We start from the raw sequence: 25000 nt of genomic DNA, 5'->3' as shown, positions 1-25000 counted from the left end.
CACCCTGCCTGCCTGCCTGTGTGTCTAGGAGTATGACTCTCTCCTCTATCCTCTCCTCTGTCTCTCTCACTCACACCCTGCCTGCCTGCCTGTGTGTCTAGGAGTATGACTCTCTCCTCTATCCTCTCCTCTGTCTCTCTCACACACACCCTGCCTGCCTGCCTGTGTGTGTGTGTGTAGAAGTATGATAGACCTCTCTCTCTGTCTCTCTCACCCCCTGCCTGTCTGTCCCTCTCTGTCTCTCTCAGCTGTCTCTGGTTACGGCACTCAGAGAATTCGGCTGGGTAAAGATGCGATCAAGGATTTCGATTGCTGCTCCCTCTCCCTGCAGCCCTGCAAGGACCCTGTCGTCACGACGCCTCTCTCATGCACTCCCCCTCGACTGTTCTGTGTCCCTCTCTGTCTTCTCTCAGCTTTGGGTCTCTGGTTACACACACAGAGTGCACTTCGGCTGGGTCACAACACAGATCGACAGGTTTCGATCAGAGCTGTTGTGTGTGTTGTCTCAGTCCTCCCTCGTGCTGGCCTTCTCAAGGACGCGCCTGTCATCACGTGATGTGTGCTCACCCAGACACGACACGGCCAGTCACAGACTCATGGTGTGTCAGTGTCTCAGTGTGTCAGACGGTGTTGTATCTCAGTGTGTCTCAGTGTGGTGTGTTCTCAGTGTGTGTGTGTGTCTCAGTGTGTCAGTGTGTGTGTGTGTGTATCTCAGTGTCTCGTTGTGTGTGTCAGTGTCTCAGTGTGTCAGGTGTGTGTCTCATTGTGTCAGGTCTCTTTGTGTGTGTGTCTGCGCTATGTTCTGTCTCAGTGTGTGTCTGTATCTCAGTGTGTGTCTGTATCTCAGTGTGTCTCAGTGTCTCAGTGTCTCGTGTGTGTGTATCTCAGTGTCTCGGTGTGTGTGTCAGTGTCTCGTTGTGTGTGTCTGTATCTCAGTGTGTGTCTGTATCTCAGTGTGTGTCTGTGTCTCAGTGATGTGTGTGTAACAGTCTCAGTGTGTTGGATCTGTATGTCGTTGTGTGTGTGTGTGTTTGTTTGTGTGTCTCAGTGTACGATGTTAAAAACAGATAGCAGCATTAATATCTGTATGTTTTTCATATTGACTCCTTTCTTTCTTTCTTTCTTTCGTTCTTTGTTTGTTCTTTCTCTTTACTGATAGAAGAATCGATCGGAAACATTATAGCAGGAATTAAGAGCAAGAAGACCAGGGTTTGGGATAACGGATGACAGAAGACTCTTTCTTTCTTTCTTTCTTTCTTTCTTGTCTTTCTTTCTTTCTTTCCTCTCCTCCCTCTTCTCTCAGTCCGGACGGGTTCTTGTTTGAGAGAGAAGCGATTCTGGAATACATCCTGCATCAAAAAAATGAGATCGCCAAGAAAACCAGGGTGAGAGGGCGGAGCTGAGAGGGTGGGAGGGCGGAGCTGAGAGGGTGGGAGGGAGGAGCTGAGAGGGAGGAGCTGAGAGGGTGAGAGGGAGGAGCTGAGAGGGTGGGAGGGAGGAGCTGAGAGGGAGGAGCTGAGAGGGTGAGAGGGAGGAGCTGAGGGAGGGTGAGAGGGAGGAGCTGAGAGGGTGAGAGGGAGGAGCTGAGAGGAGGAGTGAGAGGGTGAGAGGGAGGAGCTGAGAGGGTGAGAGGGAGAGGGAGGAGCTGAGAGGGTGAGAGGGAGGAGCTGAGAGGGTGAGTACTTAGCTGAGAGTGTGTGAGGGAGTCAAGCTTGTCCTCCAGTGCTGAGTAACTGAGGGTTGGGAGGTAGTCGGATCTGAAGGAGGGTGAGGAGGGAGGATCTGAGAGGGTTATAGTTCGGATCTGAGAACTGCAGGTGCTGATTAAGCGTGATCTTAGACTCCCAGCAGAGTTCGGAGGAAGACTCCTGGGATCATAGGAGTCTGAGCAGTTATAGCTCACATCTCCTATTGTCATGGATCCTTCACTCAGATGGGTGAGAGGGAGAGCTCAGACGCCGAGATGGTGGGAGGGAGATCTGCTAAAGGGATTGGACACAGGGAGGAGGTTATAGAGGCTGAGAGCTTCTGAGAAGGGTGGTAGTGTACGATGTTAGAGGCAGATAGGGAGGGGGGCGGAGCTGAGAGGGTGAGGAGGGAGGAGCTGAGAGGGTGGGAGGGAGGAGCTGAGAGGGTGAGGGTGGGAGGGAGGAGGCTGAGAGGGTGAGAGGGAGGAGCTGAGAGGGTGAGAGGGAGGAGCTGAGAGGGTGAGAGGGAGGAGCTGAGAGGGTGAGAGGGAGGAGCTGAGAGGGTGAGAGGGAGGAGCTGAGAGGGTGAGAGGGAGGAGCTGAGAGGGTGAGAGGGAGGAGCTGAGAGGGTGAGAGGGAGGAGCTGAGAGGGTGGGAGGGAGGAGCTGAGAGGGTGAGAGGGAGGAGCTGAGAGGGTGAGAGGGAGGAGCTGAGAGGGTGGGAGGGAGGAGCTGAGAGGGTGAGAGGGAGGAGCTGAGAGGGAGGAGCTGAGAGGGTGAGAGGGAGGAGCTGAGAGATTCAGAGTCACTGAAACTAAACCAGCTCTAGTCTGGGCTCACTCTGACTCCCCCCCCCCCCTCTCTCTCAGGCCTATGAGAAGCAGCTGAAGGTGGAGGGGGAGGAGTTGAAAACTCTCTCTAGAGCTGCGAAGGAGTCTCGGGTTCAAAACTTCCTGCAGAAAGAAGGGAGCATCGTCACCAAACCACTGAACCCCTTCAAGACAGGTGAGAGGGGGTGTGGGGGGTCCTCGGAGATAGTGTATGTATCTCATTGTGTGTGTGTGTGTGTGTCTCAGTGATAGTGTGTGTGTATCTCACTGTGTGTGGGGGAGTCTCGGTGATAGTGCGTGTGTCTCGTGTGTGTGTGTGGGGGGGGGGGGGGTCTGAGATTCTTCTGTGTCTGTCCTGTCTTCTGTGTCTCAGTGTGATGGTGTGTGTATATCCTTGCCTTTTGCATATCCCTTTCAGGTATCGAATCTGTTTGCATCTCTCTTTCTCTCTATCTCCTCTCTCTCTCCTCTCTCCTCTCTCTCTCTCTCTCTCTATCAGACTCCTCCTCCTCTGGTCCCAGTTGCAGCTCCAACTGCTCTGCTGGTTACTCCAGTGCTCCCAGTACTCCCAGCAGCAGCGGCTCCTCGGCTCTCTCGGCATCAGAGCAGAAAGACAAGCAGCTTCCCAGCTTCTGGATCCCTTCTGTAGCATCCTCTGTAAGAGACAACGACCCCCGAGGCAAAGCAACAGGCGGTAAGTAAACTGACCCCCGAGGCAAAGCCGAGCGCCGTGAAGAAACCAGTGAGAGAGGGGAGGGGGGAGTGGAGACAGGGAGGCAGGCGGAGGGGAGAGAAGGGGGTGTGGCAGGGTTGTGGTATTCATTATAATAATATTATCAGTTTATTTGGCAAATGCCTGCTTTATCCCAGGTGACTGTCACAGGGGGCAGTGCAGAGTTACAATGCGAGACTCGTATTTAAACACAGTGCAGATAGTAATGACACTGCTGAAGTACACTGTGAACTATGAGGCATTATATCTACAGTGACACAGTAAATATCTGCCTTTCTCCTCTCTCTCCCCTCTCCCCTCTCCCCTCTCCTCTCAGGTGAAGACAGTGTTTTGTCCTATGTCCGGGCGTCCCCTGCGTTTGAAGGATCTCACTCCAGTGCGGTTCACGCGTCTCGACCCGTCTCTGTCTCGCGTGTCTCTGATCACGCGGCAGGACCGCTACGTGTGCGCTGTGACGAGAGACGTGCTCGGAAACTCTGTGCCCTGCGCCGTGCTGAGACCCTCGTGAGAGACTCTTCAATACCACAGCATCAGCAATACAGGGGTTATCAATAATATAAATTCTGTCTCCTCTCTCTCCTCTCTCCTCTCTCAGGGGTGCTGTGGTGACCCTGGAATGTGTTGAGAAGTTGATTCGTAAAGACATGCTGGACCCTGTGAGCGGAGCCAAGCTGAGAGACAGTGACATCATCGTCCTGCAGAGAGTGAGACTCTGTGTGTGTGCGTCTGTCCGAGACTCTGTGTGTGTGCGTCTGTCCGAGACGCTGTGTGTGTGTGTCTGTCCGAGACGCTGTGTGTGTGTGCTTCTGTCCGAGACGCTGTGTGTGTGTGCGTCTGTCCGAGACGCTGTGTGTGTGCGTCTGTCCGAGACTCTGTGTGTCTAGTGCTGTATTTCTGACTCTTTCTCTCTCTCTCTCTGCTCAGATCCTCTCATTCTCTCGTTCACTCTCGTACAGGTGTATTCTCGCTCTCGGTCTCTCTCCTCCATTCGCTCCTCTCTCTCTCTCTCTCTCTCTCTGTCTCTCTCTCTCTCTCTCTCTCAGGGCGGTACAGGGTTCGCTGGTTCTGGGGTTGAGTTAAAGGCTAAAGAATCTCGACCAGTCATGCAGGTGTGAGCGAGACCAGACCAGTGCTCCCAGTTGGAGATCCCAGTCGCCCACACTGGGAAGAGGAATCCGGAACGTTTTCGTTTTATTTTTTTTAGTATATTTTTGCGGGAGAGCTTCTCGGTTGTGATTGTAGAAATGTCCGTAGAGATTCGGACCACAGTTTACAGATGAAATAAATAATGTTTACTTCACAGAGCACTGGGGCTGAATTGTGTCTTTATTATTGTGTGAATGACATGAGACAAGGTCAACTGTGCAATAAAAACTACAGCTCCCAGCATGCCTCTGAACTAGCAGCAACCGGGAGGGATGGTGGGAGGTGTAGTTCTTTAGAAGGCAGGCTCTAATTAAAGTACAGAGAGTTATGGTAAAGCACAGTAAGCATTGTAAAGCACAGAAGGCTTGTAAAGGGAAGCATTGTAAACACAGAGAGGTCTGGTAAAGCACAGGGAAGCATTGTAAAGCACAGAGAGGTCTGGTAAAGCATAGGGAAGCATTGTAAAGCACAGAGAGGTCTGGTAAAGCACAGGGAAGCATTGTAAAGCACAGAGAGGTCTGGTAAAGCATAGGGAAGCATTGTAAAGCACAGAGAGGTCTGGTAAAGCACAGGGAAGCATTGTAAAGCACAGAGAGGTCTGGTAAAGCATAGGGAAGCATTGTAAAGCACAGAGAGGTCTGGTAAAGCACAGGGAAGCATTGTAAAGCACAGAGAGGTCTGGTAAAGCATAGGGAAGCATTGTAAAGCACAGAGAGGTCTGGTAAAGCATAGGGAAGCATTGTAAAGCACAGAGAGGTCTGGTAAAGCACAGGGAAGCATTGTAAAGCACAGAGAGGTCTGGTAAAGCATAGGGAAGCATTGTAAAGCACAGAGAGGTCTGGTAAAGCATAGGGAAGCATTGTAAACACAGAGAGGTCTGGTAAACATAGGGAAGCATTGTAAAGGTCTGGTAAAGCATAGGGAAGCATTGTAAAGCACAGAGAGGTCTGGTAAAGCACAGGGAAGCATTGTAAAGCACAGAGAGGTCTGGTAAAGCATAGGGAAGCATTGTAAAGCACAGAGAGGTCTGGTAAAGCATAGGGAAGCATTGTAAAGCACAGAGAGGTCTGGTAAAGCATAGGGAAGCATTGTAAAGCACAGAGAGGTCTGGTAAAGCATAGGGAAGCATTGTAAAGCACAGAGAGGTCTGGTAAAGCACAGGGAAGCATTGTAAAGCACAGAGAGGTCTGGTAAAGCATAGGGAAGCATTGTAAAGCACAGAGAGGTCTGGTAAAGCACAGGGAAGCATTGTAAAACACAGAGAGGTCTGGTAAAGTATTTCATTTTCTCGATAGTAAAGGAATTAGAATCATAACCATTATTTGTATTTTATTTTTTGTAACTAAAAACAAATAAAAACCCCTTTGATAAATACAAACATTTATTAAACGCAGGAGAAAGCGCTGCAGCGTGGACCCTGAATCGCCGTGGCCCGCGGGCGCAGAGGCATGCTGGGAGCTGTAGTCCTATAGCCAGGGCTGTCCTGATTCGCTGTGTCTCGATGAATCCGCGATGCTTTCTTTACAAGATGTGTCATAATAGAGGTGATACGAGACCCGCGGCATAGAGAACTACAGCTCCCAGCATCCCTCGCCATGGCCGCGGGCGCAGAGGCATGCTGGGAGCTGTAGTTCTATATTGCCACAGAGGTCTCTCTCTCTCTACAGCTCATCGTGTTTCTTCGTCAGGTCTTCTCCATAGTTGGTTGCTTGGCTCCCCACAAACATGTTCCAGTTATTCAGAATCTCCTCCTTCGTCAGCTTCTCATCCTGCCGGCCAATCAGAGCACAGCTCGAGGTTAAAGCCCCACCCACCTGCCCCCCCCCCCCCACCTCTCTAACCTCTCTCTCTCCCTGACTCCCTCTCTCTGCCTCCCTCTCTTCATCCCCTCCTCTCTCCTCTCTGCCTCTCTCCTCTCTCTTCCCTCTCCCTTCATCCCCCCTCTCTCTCTCTCTCTCTCTCTCTCTCACCTTGTTTTGATCACTCTCGTAGATCAGGTGTTTGGCTTCAGTCTCTGTGTGATCAACATCTCCTGGAAGAATCCATTTAGAGACTTCATTGCTATCGAGCTTACCATCCTGGAGAGAGAGAGGAGGAGAGGGGAGAGAGAGAGAGAGGAAGAGAGAGAGAGAGAGAGAGAGGAGAGAGGAGAGAGAGAGCAGGAGGGGAGGGATGAGAGAGGAGGAGAGAGGAGAGAGAGAGGGGGAGAGGGGAGAGGGAGAGAGAGGAGAGAGGAGAGAGAGAGAGGGGAGAGAGGGAGAGGAGAGGAGGATGTTATTGTAAGAGACACACACACCGAGTGTATATTATGGTTTATATTTTTCTCACCTTGTTGATGTCGCGGAACTCTCTGAACTGCTCGCGCTCAGTCTTCAACCAATCAGGCTCCGCCTCGCCAGCCTCCGCGGTGTACATGTCACCTTTCAGAGACAAGGGCGTGGTCAGAGAGAACCCTCTCCCCCCTCTCTCTCCTTCTCTCTCTCCTCTCTCCTCTCTCTCTCTCCCTCTCCTCTCTCTCCTCTCTCTCTCTCTCTCTCTCTCTCTCTCTCTCCCCTCTCCTCTCCCTCTCCTCTCCCCTCTCCTCTCTCTCCCTCTCTCCCCTCTCCCCTCTCCTCTCTCTCTCTCTCTCTCCTCTCTCACCGATATATTCATCCAGATCTACGAATCCGTCTCCATTCTTGTCAATGTCTTCAATCGTTTCCTGAAAAAGAACATTAGAGAAATATCTGAATCTTTAATTTGCTTCCCTGTGCTTTACCAGACCTCTCTGTGCTTTACAATGCTTCCCTGTGCTTTACCAGCCCTCTCTGTGCTTTACAATGCTTCCCTGTGCTTTACCAGACCTCTCTGTGCTTTACAATGCTTCCCTGTGCTTTACCACCAGACCTCTCTGTGCTTTACAATGCTTCCCTGTGCTTTACCAGACCTCTCTGTGCTTTACAATGCTTCCCTGTGCTTTACCAGACCTCTCTGTGCTTTACAATGCTTCCCTGTGCTTTACCAGACCTCTCTGTGCTTTACAATGCTTCCCTGTGCTTTACCAGACCTCTCTGTGCTTTACAATGCTTCCCTATGCTTTACCAGACCTCTCTGTGCTTTACAATGCTTCCCTGTGCTTTACCAGACCTCTCTGTGCTTTACAATGCTTCCCTGTGCTTTACCAGACCTCTCTGTGCTTTACAATGCTTCCCTATGCTTTACCAGACCTCTCTGTGCTTTACAATGCTTCCCTGTGCTTTATGCTTTATTACACTGTGCTGTGCTGTTACTGTGGGTCGCTCTCTATCAGCGTGAGGGATCGGGGGTTACCATGACGACGATTTCTTTCGTGTGCTCGAATTCTTCAGGATGGAGAAAAGCTGTGAATTCCTCCCGGCTGGCGATGAGGTCACCGTCCCGATCTGCGAGTTTGAACCGGCGTTCATCGCGAGAGAGCATCGCCAAGTAACTGTGCTTATCATCAACATCCTCAAACTCCTCATCTAGAGAGAGAGAGGAGAGGGAGAGGAGAGAGAGAGAGAGAGGGAGGAGAGGAGAGGAGAGGAGAGGAGAGAGAGGAGAGAGGAGAGAGGAGAGAGAGAGGAGAGAGAGAGAGAGAGGAGAGAGAGAGAGAGGGGAGAGGAGAGAAGAGGAGAGAAAGAGAGAGAGAGAGGAGAGAGAGAGAGAGGAGAGAGAGAGAGAGAGAAGGAGGAGAGAGAGAGAGAGGAGAGAGAGAGAGAGAGAGGAGAGAGGAGAGAGAGAGAGAGGAGAGAGGAGAAGAGGAGAGAGAGGAGAGAGGAGAGAGAGAGAGAGGAGGAGAGAGGGAGAGAGAGAGAGGGGAGGAGAGAGAGAGAGGAGAGAGAGAGAAGAGAGAGGAGAGAGATAGAGAGAGAGAGAGAGGAGAGAGAGAGGAGAGAGAAGAGAGAGAGGAGAGGAGAGAAAGAGAGTCAGAATCAGAGACAGACACACACACGCACACACACCACACACACACGCACACACACACGGACTCACCCAATGGAGTACCCGATGTGGTGTTTCTTGAATACACAACTTGTACTCCTCCAACAGACATCCGGAAGAACGTCACACTCCTGCAAGTCAACGTGCCGTTATTCCTCCCCCACAGTTCTGTACGATTCTCCCGACTTCTCCCGTCGGTACTAAAATGGTTGCATATTGCTCTTGTCCCCCCTACTTCTCACCTTCTGATTCTCGTCATCTTGTCTCGATCTACCCTCTGACCCTCGTTTGATCCAAGGATTCCTGAGCTCAGCCTGAGAAAGGCTCTGACACCGTCCTGATGATGATCCAAGATTGTACGCCTCACGGCTTGAGGCTAAAACAATCCCGTCCTCCCTGAAATATCCCGAGTCGAAACGAAGTTCCGCGGATTCCCTCCTGAGAGAGGAGAGAATCTCTCTCACGGAGAGAGTGAGAAGCGAGGAGAGGATTAAGAGGAGGTATCTGGAGATGGAGAGAGGAGAGGAGAGGAGAGAGAGAGAGAGAGAGAGGAGAGAGAGAGAAGAGAGGAGAGAGGAGGAGATGGGAGAGAGATAAGAGAGAGGAGAGACAGAGGCAGAATGAGAAGAGAGGAAGGAAGAGGGAGACGATATTACTTACTAGGTCCTGAAGGAGATGGGAGGAGAGGAGAGAGAGGAGGAGAGAGGGCAAGGACAGGAGATGAGAGCGAGAAGGGACAGGAGAGGAGAGAGAGAATGAGAAAGTTCCAGATTGAGAGGAGGCTCGAGTTCAGAGCTTTGTCCAGGATCCCAGTGATTCAGCATCAACAGCATGGCTCAGAAACTCTTGATAGCCCTCCACAGAACTCCATAGCAATTCATAGCAATTCATAGACCTTCATAGCCCTTGATAGCCCTCCTTAGCCCTTCATAGCCGTTTATACCAATTCATAGCCCTTCATAGCCCTTCATAGCCCTTCATAGCCCTTCAGTCCTTCAAAGCCCTTCATAGCCCTTCATAGTCCTTCATAGCCCTTCATAGCCCTCCATAGCCCTTCATAGCCCTTCATAGCCATTCAAAGCCCTTCATAGCCCTTCAAAGCTTCATCGTTGACGTTGGACCCCTTGAAATATGGAAACATATAATTGTAAAGACCCCTTCATCCCCTCCCCTTCTTCAAATCTTCAATTAAAAAAGAGCAAAAAAAGTTCTACCTCCCCTCTCCTCCCTAAAGTGGAACCCCCCTCCTCTACCACTCCCCCCCTACCCCCCCCTCTCTACAAACTCCACCTCCTCGGCCCCCAGCCTCTCTCCTCCCCTCCTCACCCCTCGTCTCTAACCATAACCCCTCCCCTCTCTCCTCCTCCTCCTCACCCCAGCCTCTACCACTCTCCCTCCTCCCGCCCTCTCTACCCCTCCCCCCTCCCCCCTGCCTCTCTCCTCCCCTCCTCACCCCAGCCTCTCTCTGCTCTCCTCCCCCCAGCCTCTCTCCTCCCCTCCTCACCCCAGCCTCTCTCTGCTCTCCTCACCCCAGCCTCTCTCCTCCCCTCCTCGCCCCCCCCCTCTCTCCCCCTCCCTCTCCTCCCCCCAGCCTCTCCTCTCTCCTCCCCTCCTCACCCCAGCATCTCTCCTCCCCCCCCCTCTCTACCCACTCCCCTCCTCCCCCCTGCCTCTCTCCTCCCCTCCTCACCCCAGCCTCTCTCTGCTCTCCTCACCCCAGCCTCTCTCTGCTCTCCTCACCCCAGCCTCTCTCCTCCCCTCCTCACCCCAGCCTCTCTCTGCTCTCCTCACCCCAGCCTCTCTCTGCTCTCCTCACCCCAGCCTCTCTCTGCTCTCCTCACCCCCCCAGCCTCTCTCTCCTCACCCCAGCCTCTCTCTGCTCTCCTCACCCCAGCCTCTCTCTGCTCTCCTCCCCCCAGCCTCTCTCTGCTCTCCTCCCCCCTGCCTCTCTCCTCCCCTCCTCACCCCAGCCTCTCTCTGCTCTCCTCCCCCCTGCCTCTCTCCTCCCCTCCTCACCCCAGCCTCTCTCTGCTCTCCTCACCCCAGCCTCTCTCTGCTCTCCTCCCCCCAGCCTCTCTCTGCTCTCCTCCCCCCTGCCTCTCTCCTCCCCTCCTCACCCCAGCCTCTCTCTGCTCTCCTCACCCCAGCCTCTCTCCTCCCCTCCTCACCCCAGCCTCTCTCTGCTCTCCTCTGGGCTCAGCTGATCAAAGGTTTTTGCCTCTTCCTTCCCCAGGAACGCCTCGTGGTCGTACTGGAACCCCGGCTTCACGTCATCGTGGACGTGGTCGCTGAGCTCCCGGCCGTGCACGACGCGGTCGCGCTTCTCCTGCGTCGGCTTGGCAACTGTCACCGCGGCGACCAGCGTCAGAGCGCACAGCAATCGGAGCAGAGAGGGCATGGTGCGTTCTGAGAGGAAGAGGAGAGAGAGACTTCTAGTCGTGAGTCACTGAATTCACGTTGAAGACACTGAGAGAGACTTCTAGTCGTGAGTCACTGAATTCACACTGAAGACACTGAGAGAGACTTCTAGTCGCGAGTCACTGAATTCACACTGAAGACACTGAGAGAGACTTCTAGTCGCGAGTCACTGAATTCACACTGAAGACACTGAGAGAGACTTCTAGTCGTGACGTTTACCACTGAATTCACACTGAAGACACTGAGAGAGACTTCTAGTCGCGAGTCACTGAATTCACACTGAAGACACTGAGAGAGACTTCTAGTCGCGAGTCACTGAATTCACACTGAAGACACTGAGAGAGACTTCTAGTCGCGAGTCACTGAATTCACACTGAAGACGCTGAGAGAGACTTCTAGTCGTGAGTCACTGAATTCACGCTGAAGACACTGAGAGAGACTTCTAGTCGCGAGTCACTGAATTCACACTGAAGACACTGAGAGAGACTTCTAGTCGCGAGTCACTGAATTCACACTGAAGACACTGAGAGAGACTTCTAGTGGAAACGCGAGTCACTGAATTCACACTGAAGACACTGAGAGAGACTTCTAGTCGCGAGTCACTGAATTCACACTGAAGACGCTGAGAGAGACTTCTAGTCGCGAGTCACTGAATTCACACTGAAGACACTGAGAGAGACTTCTAGTCGCGAGTCACTGAATTCACGCTGAAGACACTGAGAGAGACTTCTAGTCGTGAGTCACTGAATTCACGCTGAAGACACTGAGAAAGACTTCCAGTTCCAGAGAGAGAGAGATTGAGAGAGACGAGAGAGAGTGAAGACTCTCCTGAGAATTTCGATATCCAGTAATGATCTTTATTTCAGACGTCTCAGTGAACACGGCTCACAGATAGATCACGCAGTAGAGCTGTGCGGTTGAAGCTGTGTTCACTGTGAGATTATAAAGAGACGAGGCACCCCGTGCTTGAAAAGTTTTTATTTTTTTTTCAAACACTTTTGTAGCGCCGGCATTCACGCATCTATATAGAAGACGCATTTTATCTAGAGATTATCTTTTTATTCTATATATATATAGTCTTTATTTCAGCGTCTCAGTGAACACGGCTCACAGATAGATCTGCAGTAGAGCTGTGCGGTTGAAGCTGTGTTCACTGTGAGATTATAAAGAGACGAGGCACCCCGTGCTTGAAAAGTTTTTATTTTTTTTTCAAACACTTTTGTAGCGCCGGCATTCACGTAGATAGAGCGTAGTATGCCATCTATCTATCTATCTATCTATCTATCTATCTATCTATCTATCTATCTATCTATCTATCTATCTATCTATCTATCTATCGGTCTGTCTGTCTATCTACAGTCTATCTATCTATCTATCTATCTATCTATCTATCTATCTATCTATTTCTATCTCTACTATAGATAGATAGATAGTGAGAGTAGACTAGATTAGACTATGATAGATAATTCTATCTATCTATCTATCGGTCTGTCTGTCTGTCTATCTACAGTATCTATCTATCTATCTACTCTATCTATCTATCTATCTATCTATCTATCAGTCTGTCTGTCTGTCTATCTACAGTCTGTACATAGATAGTAGACAAAGCAGACAGACAGATATCATATAGCGTCATAATAGACAGATAGATCCAGTCCAGACAGAGATAGATAGTCAGCTATGATAGACAGACAGTCTGTAGATAGTCTGCAGACAGACAAGTCTGAGTGATAGATAGCCAGGTCTGTCTGTCTGTCTGTCTGTCTGTCTGTCTGTCTGTCCACACACGCACACGTTTCTCTCTGTTCAGACTCACCTCAGTTTATCGGACGGGAGACGGTTTCGTTGGCAGCTAATCTACTCCGGGTTTAAACTAGAATTTAAAAAAGGAAAATCCGACCCGCCCCTTTAAATGCGAGGTATGCGGTGGGCGTGGCGTCGGGAGGAGGGCGGTGCGAGGGGGCGGGACCAGGCACAGCCGCGCAGCCAATCGGATCCCTAGCCGCTTCCCGACGGGCGGGCTTGGAGAGGAGAGCGGAGCTCTGATTGGTTACCGCTCCTCCTCCAGCCCGCCCCCCTGGTCCCTGATGGACGGGGAAGGGCGGGGGTAGCGCCACGTTGACACGCAACCAGATCAGGCGGGTTCACGCACTATTGGGCTTTTAAAAAAAAGCCCAATTGGGCTTTCAAAGAAAGCCCAATTGGGCTTTTAAAAAGCCCAATTGGGCTTCTTTTTCTTTTTTTTAAATATATTGTGCGTGAAGAAAAAGGGGTTTGGGCGGGCGCCTCATTTTTTGGGCTTGTTTTGTGGCGGGTTTGTATTTTTTTAAAAGTATTGTGTGTGTGGAGCACCCTGCCCCCACGCCCCCCCCCCCCCCCTGCGTCGTGTGGGACAGGTGGGCTTCTCCGCACACCCGAGCCGGGGGGGGGGCAATGGTTTTCGTGTTTGTTCTGTAATGTTATGTTTTATTATTGTCTGTTTTGTCTTATAAAAGCTTTGGCAACACCCGGGCGCTCTTGTCGTGTCAATAAAGCATTTTTTGAAAAATTTGCATTATAAAGCAGGATTGGACAGTCAATCCCGTCATGCAATTCGGTACTCAATCACAGGCGCCATTTGTGGAGCCCACTCCAGGACTGGATGCATTGCTGGGTCGCGTATTGTCAATATAAAGTGACTGGTTGTTATTTAATTTGTTCTCGATTGTGTCGAGGAGCATCGTCCTGCCAAGGCAAGAGGGAATAAGATAAAAGCGCGCTGTCCGGGAAAAAAAAAATAGTGATCTTCGGGCTCCAGAAACGCGCCGCTGTTTACCAGCTGCGCCCACCTGTAGGGTGAGTTCCAGCAGCCATGCAAAACACAGTGACTTCAGCCCTGCTAAGAGCCAGCACAAAACACAGCGCGATTTGATATCGGGCCAGTTCAAGAGCAGATAACAGCGCTGAGGGTTTCATCAATCAGTCTTTATTTTATATAGCGCCTTTCATAGCGGAGCGCCGTCACAAACCGCTTTACAAGATGCAGCGACAACAAGAAAATCCATAATACCAAACACAGAGAAATGCATCAAACATGAGATACAGTAAAAACACACACAATGCAAAATACATTAAATACAGCGGAAAGAGCAGAATACAGGATAGCAGCAGAATACATGAAATAGTGCATTAAATACAGTGGAAAGAGCAGAATACAGGATAGCAGCAGAATACATGAAATAGTGCATTAAATACAGTGGAAAGAGCAGAATACAGGATAGCAGCAGAATACATGAAATAGTGCATTAAATACAGTGGAAAGAGCAGAATACAGGATAGCAGCAGAATACATGAAATAGTGCATTAAATACAGTGGAAAGAGCAGAATACAGGATAGCAGCATAATACATGAAATAGTGCATTAAATACAGTGGAAAGAGCAGAATACAGGATAGCAGGTCGTCTTATGTACGTTTATCACGTAAAATTATGTCACCTTTTTCTCGCCTCTAATGGTCCATCGTCGTCTGACGTACTGGATCACGGAATTTATGTACCTTTCTCGCTGATGTCTATCGTCGTCAGATGTACTTTATCACGTAAATTTATGCTCACACCTTTTCGTCGTCGTAGGTCCTATCGTCAGCATAATACATGAAATAGTGCATTAAATACAGTGGAAAGAGCAGAATACAGGATAGCAGCAGAATACATGAAATAGTGCATTAAATACAGTGGAAAGAGCAGAATACAGGATAGCAGCATAATACATGAAATAGTGCATTAAATACAGTGGAAAGAGCAGAATACACGATAGTAGCATAACACATGAAACAGTGCATTAGATACCGTGGGGGGAGCAGAGGGCGAGTTTAAGCAGCCGCCCGGTTTAAAGAGTGCCGTAAATACTCTGGAGCGAACAGAATAGTTCATATCAGCACGTCATCAACATGAAATACCCGCATTAAATACAGCCGGCAGGGGCGAGAGGGCGAGTTTAAAAAACGCGCCCGGTTTAAAGAGACCGTAAACTCTGGCGCCAGACTAGTTCAATCTAAACGTCATCACCCTGCTTACGGTGCTCCGCTCCAGAACCTTCTTTTCCCATTGCAGCTTTTTATTCATTCTTAGTCATTTTCTTTTCAGGCTTCGGTTTCGATCGGGCGCGTTCCAGGTGTCGCCCGGTTTAACGCGTCGCGAAAACTTTGGCGTGTCAGCTTTTCATTTCTATCTCCCGTCTCGTTCTCCTGCTTGGCGCGTCTCCTGGCTCCTGCGCAGTGTCGCTGCTCTCGCCTCGCTTTGGCGTCTTGGTGGCTGGTTACCTATGATCATTCTACTCTCGTCCGCCGCTCCTCTACTAGCGCTCTGCGCGCTCGGCGCTCTGCGCGCTGGCACTCTCGCGTTCGCACCAGGCTCTTCGCGCTCATCACGCCTCTCGTCGCTGGTTATGTGCCTGCGCCGTCGCGCTCGGCTCGTTCGACTCTGGCGCCTTCGCGCGGCGGTCTGAGCGGCGCCGTGCGCGGAGGAGATCTCCCTAACCATCTCTCTCTCTCTCTCACTCTCTCTCTCTCCCTCTCTCTCTCCCCCCCCCACCCACCCCCCCCTAGGACAGACGTAGCAACCTTTTTTCTCGGCTCAGGTTTGCGACGTATTGTTACCCATCCTCTCTCTTCCCGTCCCTCTCTGCTCTATTCTACTCTGCCCTCTTCCGCGCGTCTCAGTATCTCTCACCTTCATATCTCGCTTCTCTGCTCACTCTACGTCCTCCTGTGTTCCCCTCTCTCCTCCTCTCTCTCTCGCTTCTCCTCCGGCTCTGAAGATGAGACTTATGAGTTACTTCTCTCCAGTCTAGCGTCCCCCCCTCCGCGCCCCTCTCTCGGTCCGAGAGAGTAGACACAAAATATTTCACTCCTAAATCAAAATCTACGCCACGACACACTCCAAATAATATGCAACACGACAGGCTTGCGCCCCCCCAAACCACCCCACCCAATTACCGTCAGTCTCTCCCAACCAGAACCATGTGGGTTAGGCTTTTTACCCCGTAGATAGGAAGTGAGTGAGATCTCTCCTCTCTCTCTCCTCTCTCCTCTCCTCTCTCCTCTCTCTCTCCTCTCTCCTCCTCTCTCCTCTCCTCTCCTCTCTCCTTGGGGCTCCGGGGTCTCCCTTAATTTTGGGGGACTGGGACAGATTCTTGCAACAGACGGTTTGCTCAGAGACACACTTGTTGCGTTTACCATGTTCCCAACCCTCTAGGACCTCCCGGAGAGTAACCCTTGTGCCCAGTCCCCCCCCAGCTCTGACCCCCCCTCCCCTGTCTCAGCGTTGTCTCCGAGTCTCACACGCTGGTACAAGGGTTGGGAGAGGCAGGGCCAGGGAACAGTCAATCGATGTATATATAGCGCCTTTCATACACAAAGTATATCGAAGCGATGCACAGTGTCTAACATCTCTCCTCTCCTCTCTCTTCTCTCTTCTCTCTTCTCTCATTTTCTCTCCTCTCTCTCCTCTCTCTCCCCTCTCATCTCTCCCCCCTGTCTCCTCTCTCTCCTCTCTCTTCTCTTCTCTCTGTGTTTTATCCACTGCTCTAATTGTAGTTTTAATTGCTGGGTGTGTGAGTTTATTTCTCAGTGTGTGTGAATCGCGGGGGGGTTAATCTCAGAAGGGTTGTCTTGGTAACACCCAATCCGAATGGCGCATCAAGCCCAGGCACTTCCTGTGTGACAGGAAGGGGAAATTATGTCATCAGCGAAGGAATGCAGATGTTTACAAGCAAGGAGAGAGATATGGAGAGGGAGAGGAGAGGGGATAAATAACTCTGATGAAGACACTAGAGCCCCAAACTAGAGCTGGTCTGTGTGAACACTGCAAATAACATTTCTCTCCCCCTCTCCCCCACTCCATCCTTCCTTCTCTGCCTCTCATGCAGACTGTCACGTTCTCTCTCCTCCCTTGAGTCTCTCCCCCTCTCCCCCACTCCATCCTTCCTTCTCTGCCTCTCATGCAGACTTTAAAGTGGTCTCTCCTCCCTTGAAGGGAGGGCTCTATCGATCTGTTAATAAAGCTAATCAAATGTAAGAGAATGGGTTTTAAAGATGGTCAGCGCTCCTTTAAAGGGAGGGGTCAGTGATCCTGTTAATAAAGCTAATAAGAGGTGAGAGAATGGATTTTGTTAATAAAGCTAATAAGAGGTGAGAGAATGGGTTTTAAAGATGGTCAGCGCTCCTTTAAAGGGAGGGGCCAGTGATCCTGTTAATAAAGCTAATAAGAGGTGAGAGAATGGATTTTAAAGATGGTCAGCGCTCCTTTAAAGGGAGGGGCCAGTGATCCTGTTAATAAAGCTAATAAGAGGTGAGAGAATGGATTTTAAAGATGGTCAGCGCTCCTTTAAAGGGAGGGGTCAGTGATCCTGTTAATAAAGCTAATAAGAGGTGAGAGAATGGATTTTAAAGATGGTCAGCGCTCCTTTAAAGGGAGGGGTCAGTGATCCTGTTAATAAAGCTAATAAGAGGTGAGAGAATGGATTTTAAAGATGGTCAGCGCTCCTTTAAAGGGAGGGGTCAGTGATCCTGTTAATAAAGCTAATAAGAGGTGAGAGAATGGATTTTAAAGATGGTCAGCGCTCCTTTAAAGGGAGGGGTCAGTGATCCTGTTAATAAAGCTAATAAGAGGTGAGAGAATGGATTTTAAAGATGGTCAGCGCTCCTTTAAAGGGAGGGGTCAGTGATCCTGTTAATAAAGCTAATAAGAGGTGAGAGAATGGATTTTAAAGATGGGCAGCGCTCCTTTAAAGGGAGGGGTCAGTGATCCTGTTAATAAAGCTAATAAGAGGTGAGAGAATGGATTTTAAAGATGGTCAGCGCTCCTTTAAAGGGAGGGGTCAGTGATCCTGTTAATAAAGATAATAGTCTGGAGAGTCTTCTCTGGTCAGCGCTCCTCTCTCTCTCTCTCTCTGATCTGATTATTTATAAAAGAAAATCGTCCTTTTCCTGTTCAAAGCTCAATAACAGGAAGCGCAAAGTCACGCAAACAGGAAGTCTCGTTAGCAGAGCGAAACCCATTTCTTCACACACTGAGACACACACACACTCTGTTTATAATAAAGAAATCGTCCTTTTCCTTTCACAAATCCACACAAAGAAGCGGAGCAAATACACTTTAAGACCACAGGGTCAAAGTCCCTCAACTCTAGACCAAGAAGTGACCCGTCACGTGAGTTTGTGAGACTGAGATCCACACTGACACTGACACTCACACACTGACACACACTGAGACACCCGAGACCTACACACACTCTGAGACTGAGACACACAGACACTGACCCATCACACACACTCTGTGAGTGAGACACACACTGAAACACACACACACTCTCTCTCCTCTAGACACACTCACACATGAGACACAGTAAGCAGAACACACTCTGTGAGATGAGACACACACCAACACACGACACCTCTCTCTCTCTCCTCTCTCTCTCTCTCCTCTCTCCTCTCTCCTCTCCTCTCTCCTCTCTCTCTCTCCTCTCTCCCTCTCTCTCTCCTCTCTCTCTCTCGCCTGAGCTCATCTCTCAGACTGACACTGGGACCCTGAGACCTCGGTTCTGCGCCAGCCACTGATCCCCTCCCTCTCTCTTCCTCTCCGTCCTCAGAAGCAGTGTATTCTGTTCAGTCTCCCTGTCAGAGACACAGGACACTGACCTTTACGGCAATCACTCTGCAACTCTCCCTCCCTCCCTCCCTCCATCTCCTCTCTCCCTTCTCCCTTGTTCCATCTCCTCTCTCCTCTCTCTCTCTCTCCCTCTTCTCTCTCCTCTCTCCTCGTCCTTGTCTTTCCCAGTCTCTTCTGGTTTGGAGTTCTCTGATCCAGTGCAGTTCTGGGTGACGAAGGCATTAAAACGTTTCTCTGCTAACTTGACTTTCTCTCTCAGTCTCTTCTCTCTCTCTCTCTCTCTCTCTGTCCTGCTAACTTTACTCTCTCAGTCTTCTGTTTGGAGTTTCTGATCCAGTGCAGTTCTGGGTGACGAAGGCATTAAAATGTTTCTCTGCTAACTTGACTTTCTCTCTCAGTCTCTTCTGGTTTGGAGTTTCTGATCCAGTGCAGTTCTGGGATGACGAAGGCATTAAAACGTTTCTCTGCTAACTTGACTTTCTCTCTCAGTCTCTTCTGGTTTGGAGTTTCTGATCCAGTGCAGTTCTGGGTGACGAAGGCATTAAAACGTTTCCCTGTATTCTGTATTAAGGTCCTGTGTTCAATATTAAGGTCCTGTATTCAATATTAAGGTCCTGTATTCTGTATTAAGGTCCTGTATTCAATATTAAGGTCCTGTATTCAATATTAAGGTCCTGTATTCAATATTAAGGTCCTGTATTCAATATTAAGGTCCTGTATTCTGTATTAAGGTCCTGTATTCAATATTAAGGTCCTGTTATAAACCAGCTCCCTCCTGCCCCCTGGTGGATAAACAAACTATAGCAGTATGAAATATAGTCATATTAAGGTCCTTATTCTAACCCATCTCCCTCCTGCCCCCTGGCATGAACAGCTTTCTCCTGCCCGTGAAAATTTATCGCAGTGATGGACTATATAGTAGTGAATAATAATAATAATAATAATATAATAATAATAATAATAATAATTATACTGTGTGAGTTCATGAAATAAGACAGAACACAATAAATTTGAGGACAGAAAACTTTATTAATGCACATGTATAATAATACAGTTGAATACAGATAATGAATACAGAGAGAGCGTCTGGGTTATTGGAGAGTCCAGGGTGTGCAGAGAGAGCGTCTGGGTTATTGGAGAGTCCAGGGTGTGCAGAGAGAGCGTCTGGGTTATTGGAGAGTCCAGGGTGTGCAGAGAGAGCGTCTGGGTTATTGGAGAGTCCAGCAGAGAGGGCGTCTGGGATGCAGAGAGGGCGTCTGGGTTATTGGAGAGTCCAGGGTGTGCAGAGAGGGCGTCTGGGTTATTGGAGAGTCCAGGGTGTGCAGAGAGCGTCTGGGTTATTGGAGAGTCCAGGGTGTGCAGAGAGAGCGTCTGGGTTATTGGAGAGTCCAGGTGTGCAGAGAGGGCGTCTGGGTTATTGGAGAGTCCAGGGTGTGCAGAGAGAGCGTCTGGGTTATTGGAGAGTCCAGGGTGTGCAGAGAGAGCGTCTGGGTTATTGGAGAGTCCAGGTGTGCAGAGAGAGCGTCTGGGTTATTGGAGAGTCCAGGGTGTGCAGAGAGAGCGTCTGGGTTATTGGAGAGTCCAGGGTGTGCAGAGAGAGCGTCTGGGTTATTGGAGAGTCCAGGGTGTGCAGAGAGAGCGTCTGGGTTATTGGAGAGTCCAGGGTGTGCAGAGAGAGCGTCTGGGTTATTGGAGAGTCCAGGGTGTGCAGAGAGAGCGTCTGGGTTATTGGAGAGTCCAGGGTGTGCAGAGAGAGCGTCTGGGTTATTGGAGAGTCCAAGGTGTGTCGTAGTGAATGGGGTTAATGCACAGTGTAATCTCTAGTGTAATCTCTAGTCATGTGTAGTGTCTTGTTCAGGGTCAGTGTTTGGTGTCATGTGTAGTTTCAGTGTATTGCAGTAATGTGTAGTTTCTCAGTTTAGTTTCAATGATATATATTCTGTTGTGTTTGTATACAAGCCTTCATGCTACATTGAAAGTTCAATCACAGAGACACAGCGACTGGAGAGAGAGACTCTCTGTTACACAACAGAGCAATAAAACACACAGAGAATAAACAAACAGAAACACCCCCCCCACCCCCCCCCCCCCCCCCTGCTGGGGACCCCCCCTGTTGAGCAACCCCCCTAGTGGTTGAGCGAGACTCAACAGAGTAAAAAAAACACGGGAAACAAAGAGGAAACAAACAGATCCTAAAGATCTAACCCCCCCCTACCCCCCTTGACTGATTGTCATTGGCTAGAGTCTACAGAGACTTGATTGTCATTGGCTGGTTTGAGTTCAGTGTTGTTCATGTTTGATTGTGATTGGCTAGAATATATTTGGTCTTCATTGTCATTGGCTGGAGTTTGAAATCCTTTGATTCTCAGTTTAGTGTTATTCTTGCTTGATTGTCATTGGCTGGTTTGAGTTCTGTGTTATTCTTGCTTGATTGTCATTGGCTGGTTTGAGTTCAGTGTTATTCTTGCTTGATTGTCATTGGCTGGTTTGAGTTCTGTGTTATTCTTGCTTGATTGTCATTGGCTGGTTTGAGTTCTGTGTTATTCTTGCTTGATTGTCATTGGCTGGTTTGAGTTCTGTGTTATTCTTGCTTGATTGTCATTGGCTGGTTTGAGTTTAGTGTTATTCTTGCTTGATTGTCATTGGCTGGTTTGAGTTCAGTGTTATTCTTGCTTGATTGTCATTGGCTGGTTTGAGTTCTGTGTTATTCTTGCTTGATTGTCATTGGCTGAGTTCTGTGTTAGCTTGATTGTCATTGGCTGGTTTGAGTTTAGTGTTATTCTTGCTTGATTGTCATTGGCTGGTTTGAGTTTAGTGTTATTCTTGTTTGGTCATTGGCTGGTTTGAGTTCAGTGTTGTTCTTCTCGATTCTCATTCACTGGTTTGAGTCTGTGTTATTCCAGCTTGACTGTCATCAGCTGGTTTGAGGGTTATTCTTGCTTGATTGTCATTGGAACGTTTGAGTTTTGTGTTATTCTTGCTTGATTGTCATTGGCTGGTTTGAGTTCTGTGTTATTCTTGTTTGATTGTCATTGGCTGGTTTGAGCTGGATTGTCATTGGCTGGTTTGAGAGTGTTATTCTTGCTTGATTGTCATTGGCTGGTTTGAGTTCTGTGTTATTCTTGCTTGATTGTCATTGGCTGGTTTGAGTTTAGTGTTATTCTTGTTTGATTGTCATTGGCTGGTTTGAGTTTAGTGTGTTGATTGTCATTGGCTGGTTTGAGTTTAGTGTTATTCTTGTTTGATTGTCATTGCCTGGTTTGAGAGTGTTATTCTTGCTTGAGTCATTGGCTGGTTTGAGAGTGTTATTCTTGCTTGATTGTCATTGGCTGGTTTGAGTTTAGTGTTATTCTTGTTTGATTGTCATTGGCTAGTCTGTAGAAACATGACTCTGGTAGTTCCTCTTCTCCTGTTCTCTGTGGTTCTGTTCAGTACTGGGTCAGGCCCAATTCTGTTGTGCTTCTCGTTCTGTTCACTGTAGTCTGGACCAGTACTGACTCAGCTCCTGGGGATCATTACCAGGAACCTGAACCGGAACCGAGACTCCAGGAGAGAGGAGAGAGGAGAGAGGAGAGGAGAGAGGAGAGAGGAGAGGAGAGAGAGGGATTGAGAGAGAGGGGAGGAGAGAGAGAGAGATAGAGAGAGGGAGAGGAGAGAGAGAGAGAGAGGAGAGGAGAGAGAGGAGAGGAGAGAGGAGAGAGAGAGGAGAGAGAGAGAGAGAGAGGAGAGAGAGAGGAGAGAGGAGAGAGGGGGGAGAAGGAGAGAGGAGGGGCCTAGATAGGCTCTCCTTAGAGAGGAGAGAAGAGAGAGAAGGAAGGAGAGGGGAGGGGAGGGGAGGAAGAGGGGAGGAAGGCGAGAGGGGAGAGAGAGATATGGGAAGCGGATATTGGATGAGAGGAGAGAGAGAGCATCGAGAAGCAGGGGAGAGCGGAGAGGGAGAAGTGGGAGGGGGAGGATCTGGGGAGGAGGAGATAAGGAGAGAGGGTAGGGGCACTCAGTATAATGTAAAGGGGACGATAATATGGTGCGAGAGAAGTGGAGGGATTGGAGTGAATGAGAGCAGGGAATATAGTGAGCTTGGGAAGTTTGGGGAGCTATTGTAACTCTAGAAAGGATAGAAGGGGAGGGTCGCAGGGTTCGGTGGAACTTTTCAGAGGGGGATAATGGTAGCGGAGTGAAGGGGAGGTTGATTTCTCTATTGTGAGATGTTTTATTTATTTAAGCAGCTGTATTTCTAGGCGACTTAAAGGAGAGAGGGGAGGGGGGAGTGTGATTTCTCTAGTGTGAGATGTATTTATTTATTTCTGTATTTTTTTATTTATTATGGGATGTCTCACCTGTGGAAGCGTTGCCCCCAACGCCCCCCATGTGTGAGGAGGGGTAGTGGGGGGGCTCGTAGGTCCGTGAGGAAACCGAGAGGCCTCCAGGAATCACACAGGAAAAGGAGTGTGAACTCTGACAGAACAGAGAGGAGAGTTAGAACAGGACTACAAACATGGAGATACAGGACTACAAACATGAGACAGGACTACAAACATGGAGGAGACAGGACTACAAACATGGAGATACAGGACTACAAACATGGAGATACAGGACTACAAACATGGAGGAGACAGGACTACAAACATGGAAATACAGGACTACAAACATGGAGATACAGGACTACAAACATGGAGATACAGGACTACAAACATGGAGGAGACAGGACTACAAACATGGAGATACAGGACTACAAACATGGAGATACAGGACTACAAACATGGAGGAGACAGGACTACAAACATGGAGGAGACAGGACTACAAACATGGAGATACAGGACTACAAACATGGAGATACAGGACTACAAACATGAAGGAGACAGGACTACAAACATGGAAATACAGGACTACAAACATGGAGATACAGGACTACAAACATGGAGATACAGGACTACAAACATGGAGATACAGGACTACAAACATGGAGAGACAGGACTACAAACATGGAGAGACAGGACTACAAACATGGAGGAGACAGGACTACAAACATAGAGATACAGGACTACAAACATGGAGAGACAGAGCAGTCACAGCTCACTGTACCTGAATGGGTAAGCTGTTTGCCATAGTAAAGACGGGCATTGTGGGTAATGAGCTGTCTGCCCGTAACACCCATTCCTCACATCGACAACGCACCCTCCTCGCAATGAGCTGACTCGACCGCTTGGAGAGAGAGAGAGAGAGAGAGAGAGATGAGAGAGAGAGATAGAGAGGAGAGAGAGAGAGAGAGAGAGAGAGAGAGAGAGGAGAGAGAGAGAGGAGTCTCTAGCCCTGAGACGTGTACCAAGTGGATAACTAACGGGAGAGATGAGGAGAGAGGGAGAGGAGGAGAGAGGAGAGAAGAGAGAGATAGAGAGAGAGGAGAGGGGAGAGAGAGAGGAGAGGAGAGAGGGAGAGGGAGAGAGAGAGGAGAGAGAAAGACACACAAACACACACCACACCCACACACACACACCACACACACACACAAATCTGATTGTTTAACCCGAGTCGCTGGGCCGCAGTTGAAGAGTGCTGAGGGGGCGTGCTTTTGAGCCCCGCCCCCTTCTTTCTCGCTGTTCCGCAACTTCTCCTCACACCCACTTGTCGCACGGACGATTCGAGAACCAGACCGAGAGAGGAGAGGACAGTGGAGAGAGAGGAGAGAGAGAGGAGAGGTTAGAGTGGAGAGAGAGAGAGTGGAGAGGGTAGAGTGGAGAGAGAGAGGAGAGAGAGGAGAGTAGAGAGAGTGAGAGAGAGGAAGAGTGAAGAGTAGAAGATGCATGATTATCGAGGAAGAGAGAGAGAGGTATGAAAAAAAAGAGAGGGGGGGGAGGAGAGGAGAGGAGAGGAGATGAGAGAGAGGAGAGAGAGGAGATAGGAGAGAGGAGGAGAGAGAGGAGGAGAGGAGAGGAGGAGAGAGAGGAGAGAGAGAAGAGAGAGAAGAGAGAAGAGAGAAGAGGAGAGAAGATAGGATAGGGAGAGGAGGGAAGAGAGGGAGGAGGATGAGCAGAAAGGGGAGAGGAGGGAAGAGAGGGAGGATAAGAGGGATAGATGAGAGGAGAAGAGGAGAGGAGAGAGAGGAAGTAAGAGAGGGAGAGAGTAGGAGAGAGAGGAGAGAGAGGGAGGAAGAGAGAGAGAGAGATTTTATTTCAAGCTACTGCCCAACAACAGGGGTTCTTGTCGACCTCAGCTGTCAATCACAGAAGGAACCCCCCCCAGGCAGCGACTTGATTGGCCGTCTCTGTGACCTGATTCTACAGAGTACCGCCTCCAGACAGAGCACCATCCTATTCCTGCTCTGTTTTGAAGTCTTTTTCCTTGTCCATTGTGGAATTTTGTTTCTTTCGCTGTTTCATTTTCTCCGTGTCTTCTTATGTATATTTGCCTGTTGCCGCGTCGTTTGATGACTTCCACTGTATATCAAACCCCCCCCTCACCTGGGTAATCTTCCGTGTCCTCTGAGGTAGCGCTTTTTGGCGCTATCTTTCCCGGCGCCAAGACATCTTGGATCGTGAGATGCTTTCAAAAACTCTGAGAAGAGATAGAGAGAGAGAGAGAGAGAGAGATAGCCTG

At 49.5% G+C, this 25000-nt stretch overlaps 3 protein-coding genes across 3 annotated transcripts in view; 2 read left to right on the top strand and 1 right to left on the bottom strand.

The window, feature by feature from the left end:
- Nucleotides 1-4555, top strand: part of LOC121305967 (nitric oxide synthase interacting protein) — a 6575-nt gene extending 2020 nt beyond the window's left edge. The window contains exons 3-10 of the mRNA XM_041237689.1: nt 249-354; nt 1304-1385; nt 2557-2692; nt 3017-3161; nt 3220-3259; nt 3567-3754; nt 3846-3954; nt 4294-4555. Of these exons, the coding sequence (XP_041093623.1) occupies nt 249-354; nt 1304-1385; nt 2557-2692; nt 3017-3161; nt 3220-3259; nt 3567-3754; nt 3846-3954; nt 4294-4365 (878 nt within the window). The 3' untranslated portion in view covers nt 4366-4555. The remainder of the gene's footprint in view (nt 1-248; nt 355-1303; nt 1386-2556; nt 2693-3016; nt 3162-3219; nt 3260-3566; nt 3755-3845; nt 3955-4293) is intronic.
- Nucleotides 4556-5712: 1157 nt separating this feature from the next.
- On the bottom strand, nt 5713-12902 carry LOC121305879 (reticulocalbin-1-like). The gene is made up of 8 exons (XM_041237533.1): nt 12573-12902; nt 10506-10744; nt 7706-7933; nt 7037-7097; nt 6725-6816; nt 6367-6474; nt 6038-6165; nt 5713-5967 (listed from the first exon to the last, which is right to left on the bottom strand). The coding sequence occupies exons 2-7, from the start codon at nt 10734-10736 to the stop codon at nt 6058-6060; spliced, it is 828 nt and encodes a 275-aa protein (XP_041093467.1). The 5' UTR covers nt 10737-10744; nt 12573-12902; the 3' UTR covers nt 5713-5967; nt 6038-6057.
- A 6410-nt stretch (nt 12903-19312) lies between these two features.
- Nucleotides 19313-25000, top strand: part of LOC121305878 — a 9001-nt gene continuing 3313 nt past the window's right edge. Inside the window, exons 1-2 of the mRNA XM_041237532.1 lie at nt 19313-19324; nt 19461-19798. Of these exons, the coding sequence (XP_041093466.1) occupies nt 19313-19324; nt 19461-19798 (350 nt within the window). The remainder of the gene's footprint in view (nt 19325-19460; nt 19799-25000) is intronic.

Source organism: Polyodon spathula, chromosome 45 (assembly GCF_017654505.1).
Source record: "Polyodon spathula isolate WHYD16114869_AA chromosome 45, ASM1765450v1, whole genome shotgun sequence".
Classification (NCBI taxonomy): Eukaryota; Metazoa; Chordata; class Actinopteri; order Acipenseriformes; family Polyodontidae; genus Polyodon; species Polyodon spathula.
Note: the sequence above shows the minus strand (reverse complement) of the source record. Positions and strands in the feature narration are given on the sequence as shown.

Coding starts and splice junctions, on each gene's coding strand:
- LOC121305879 (XM_041237533.1), bottom strand. CDS start 10,736: ATGCCCTCTCTGCTCCGATTGCTGTGCGCTCTGACGCTGGTCGCCGCG. Junction 6,475..6,724: donor AGTTCCGCGACATCAACAAG/GTGAGAAAAATA, acceptor CTCTCTCTCCAG/GATGGTAAGCTCGATAGCAA. Junction 6,166..6,366: donor ACGAGAGTGATCAAAACAAG/GTGAGAGAGAGA, acceptor ATTGGCCGGCAG/GATGAGAAGCTGACGAAGGA.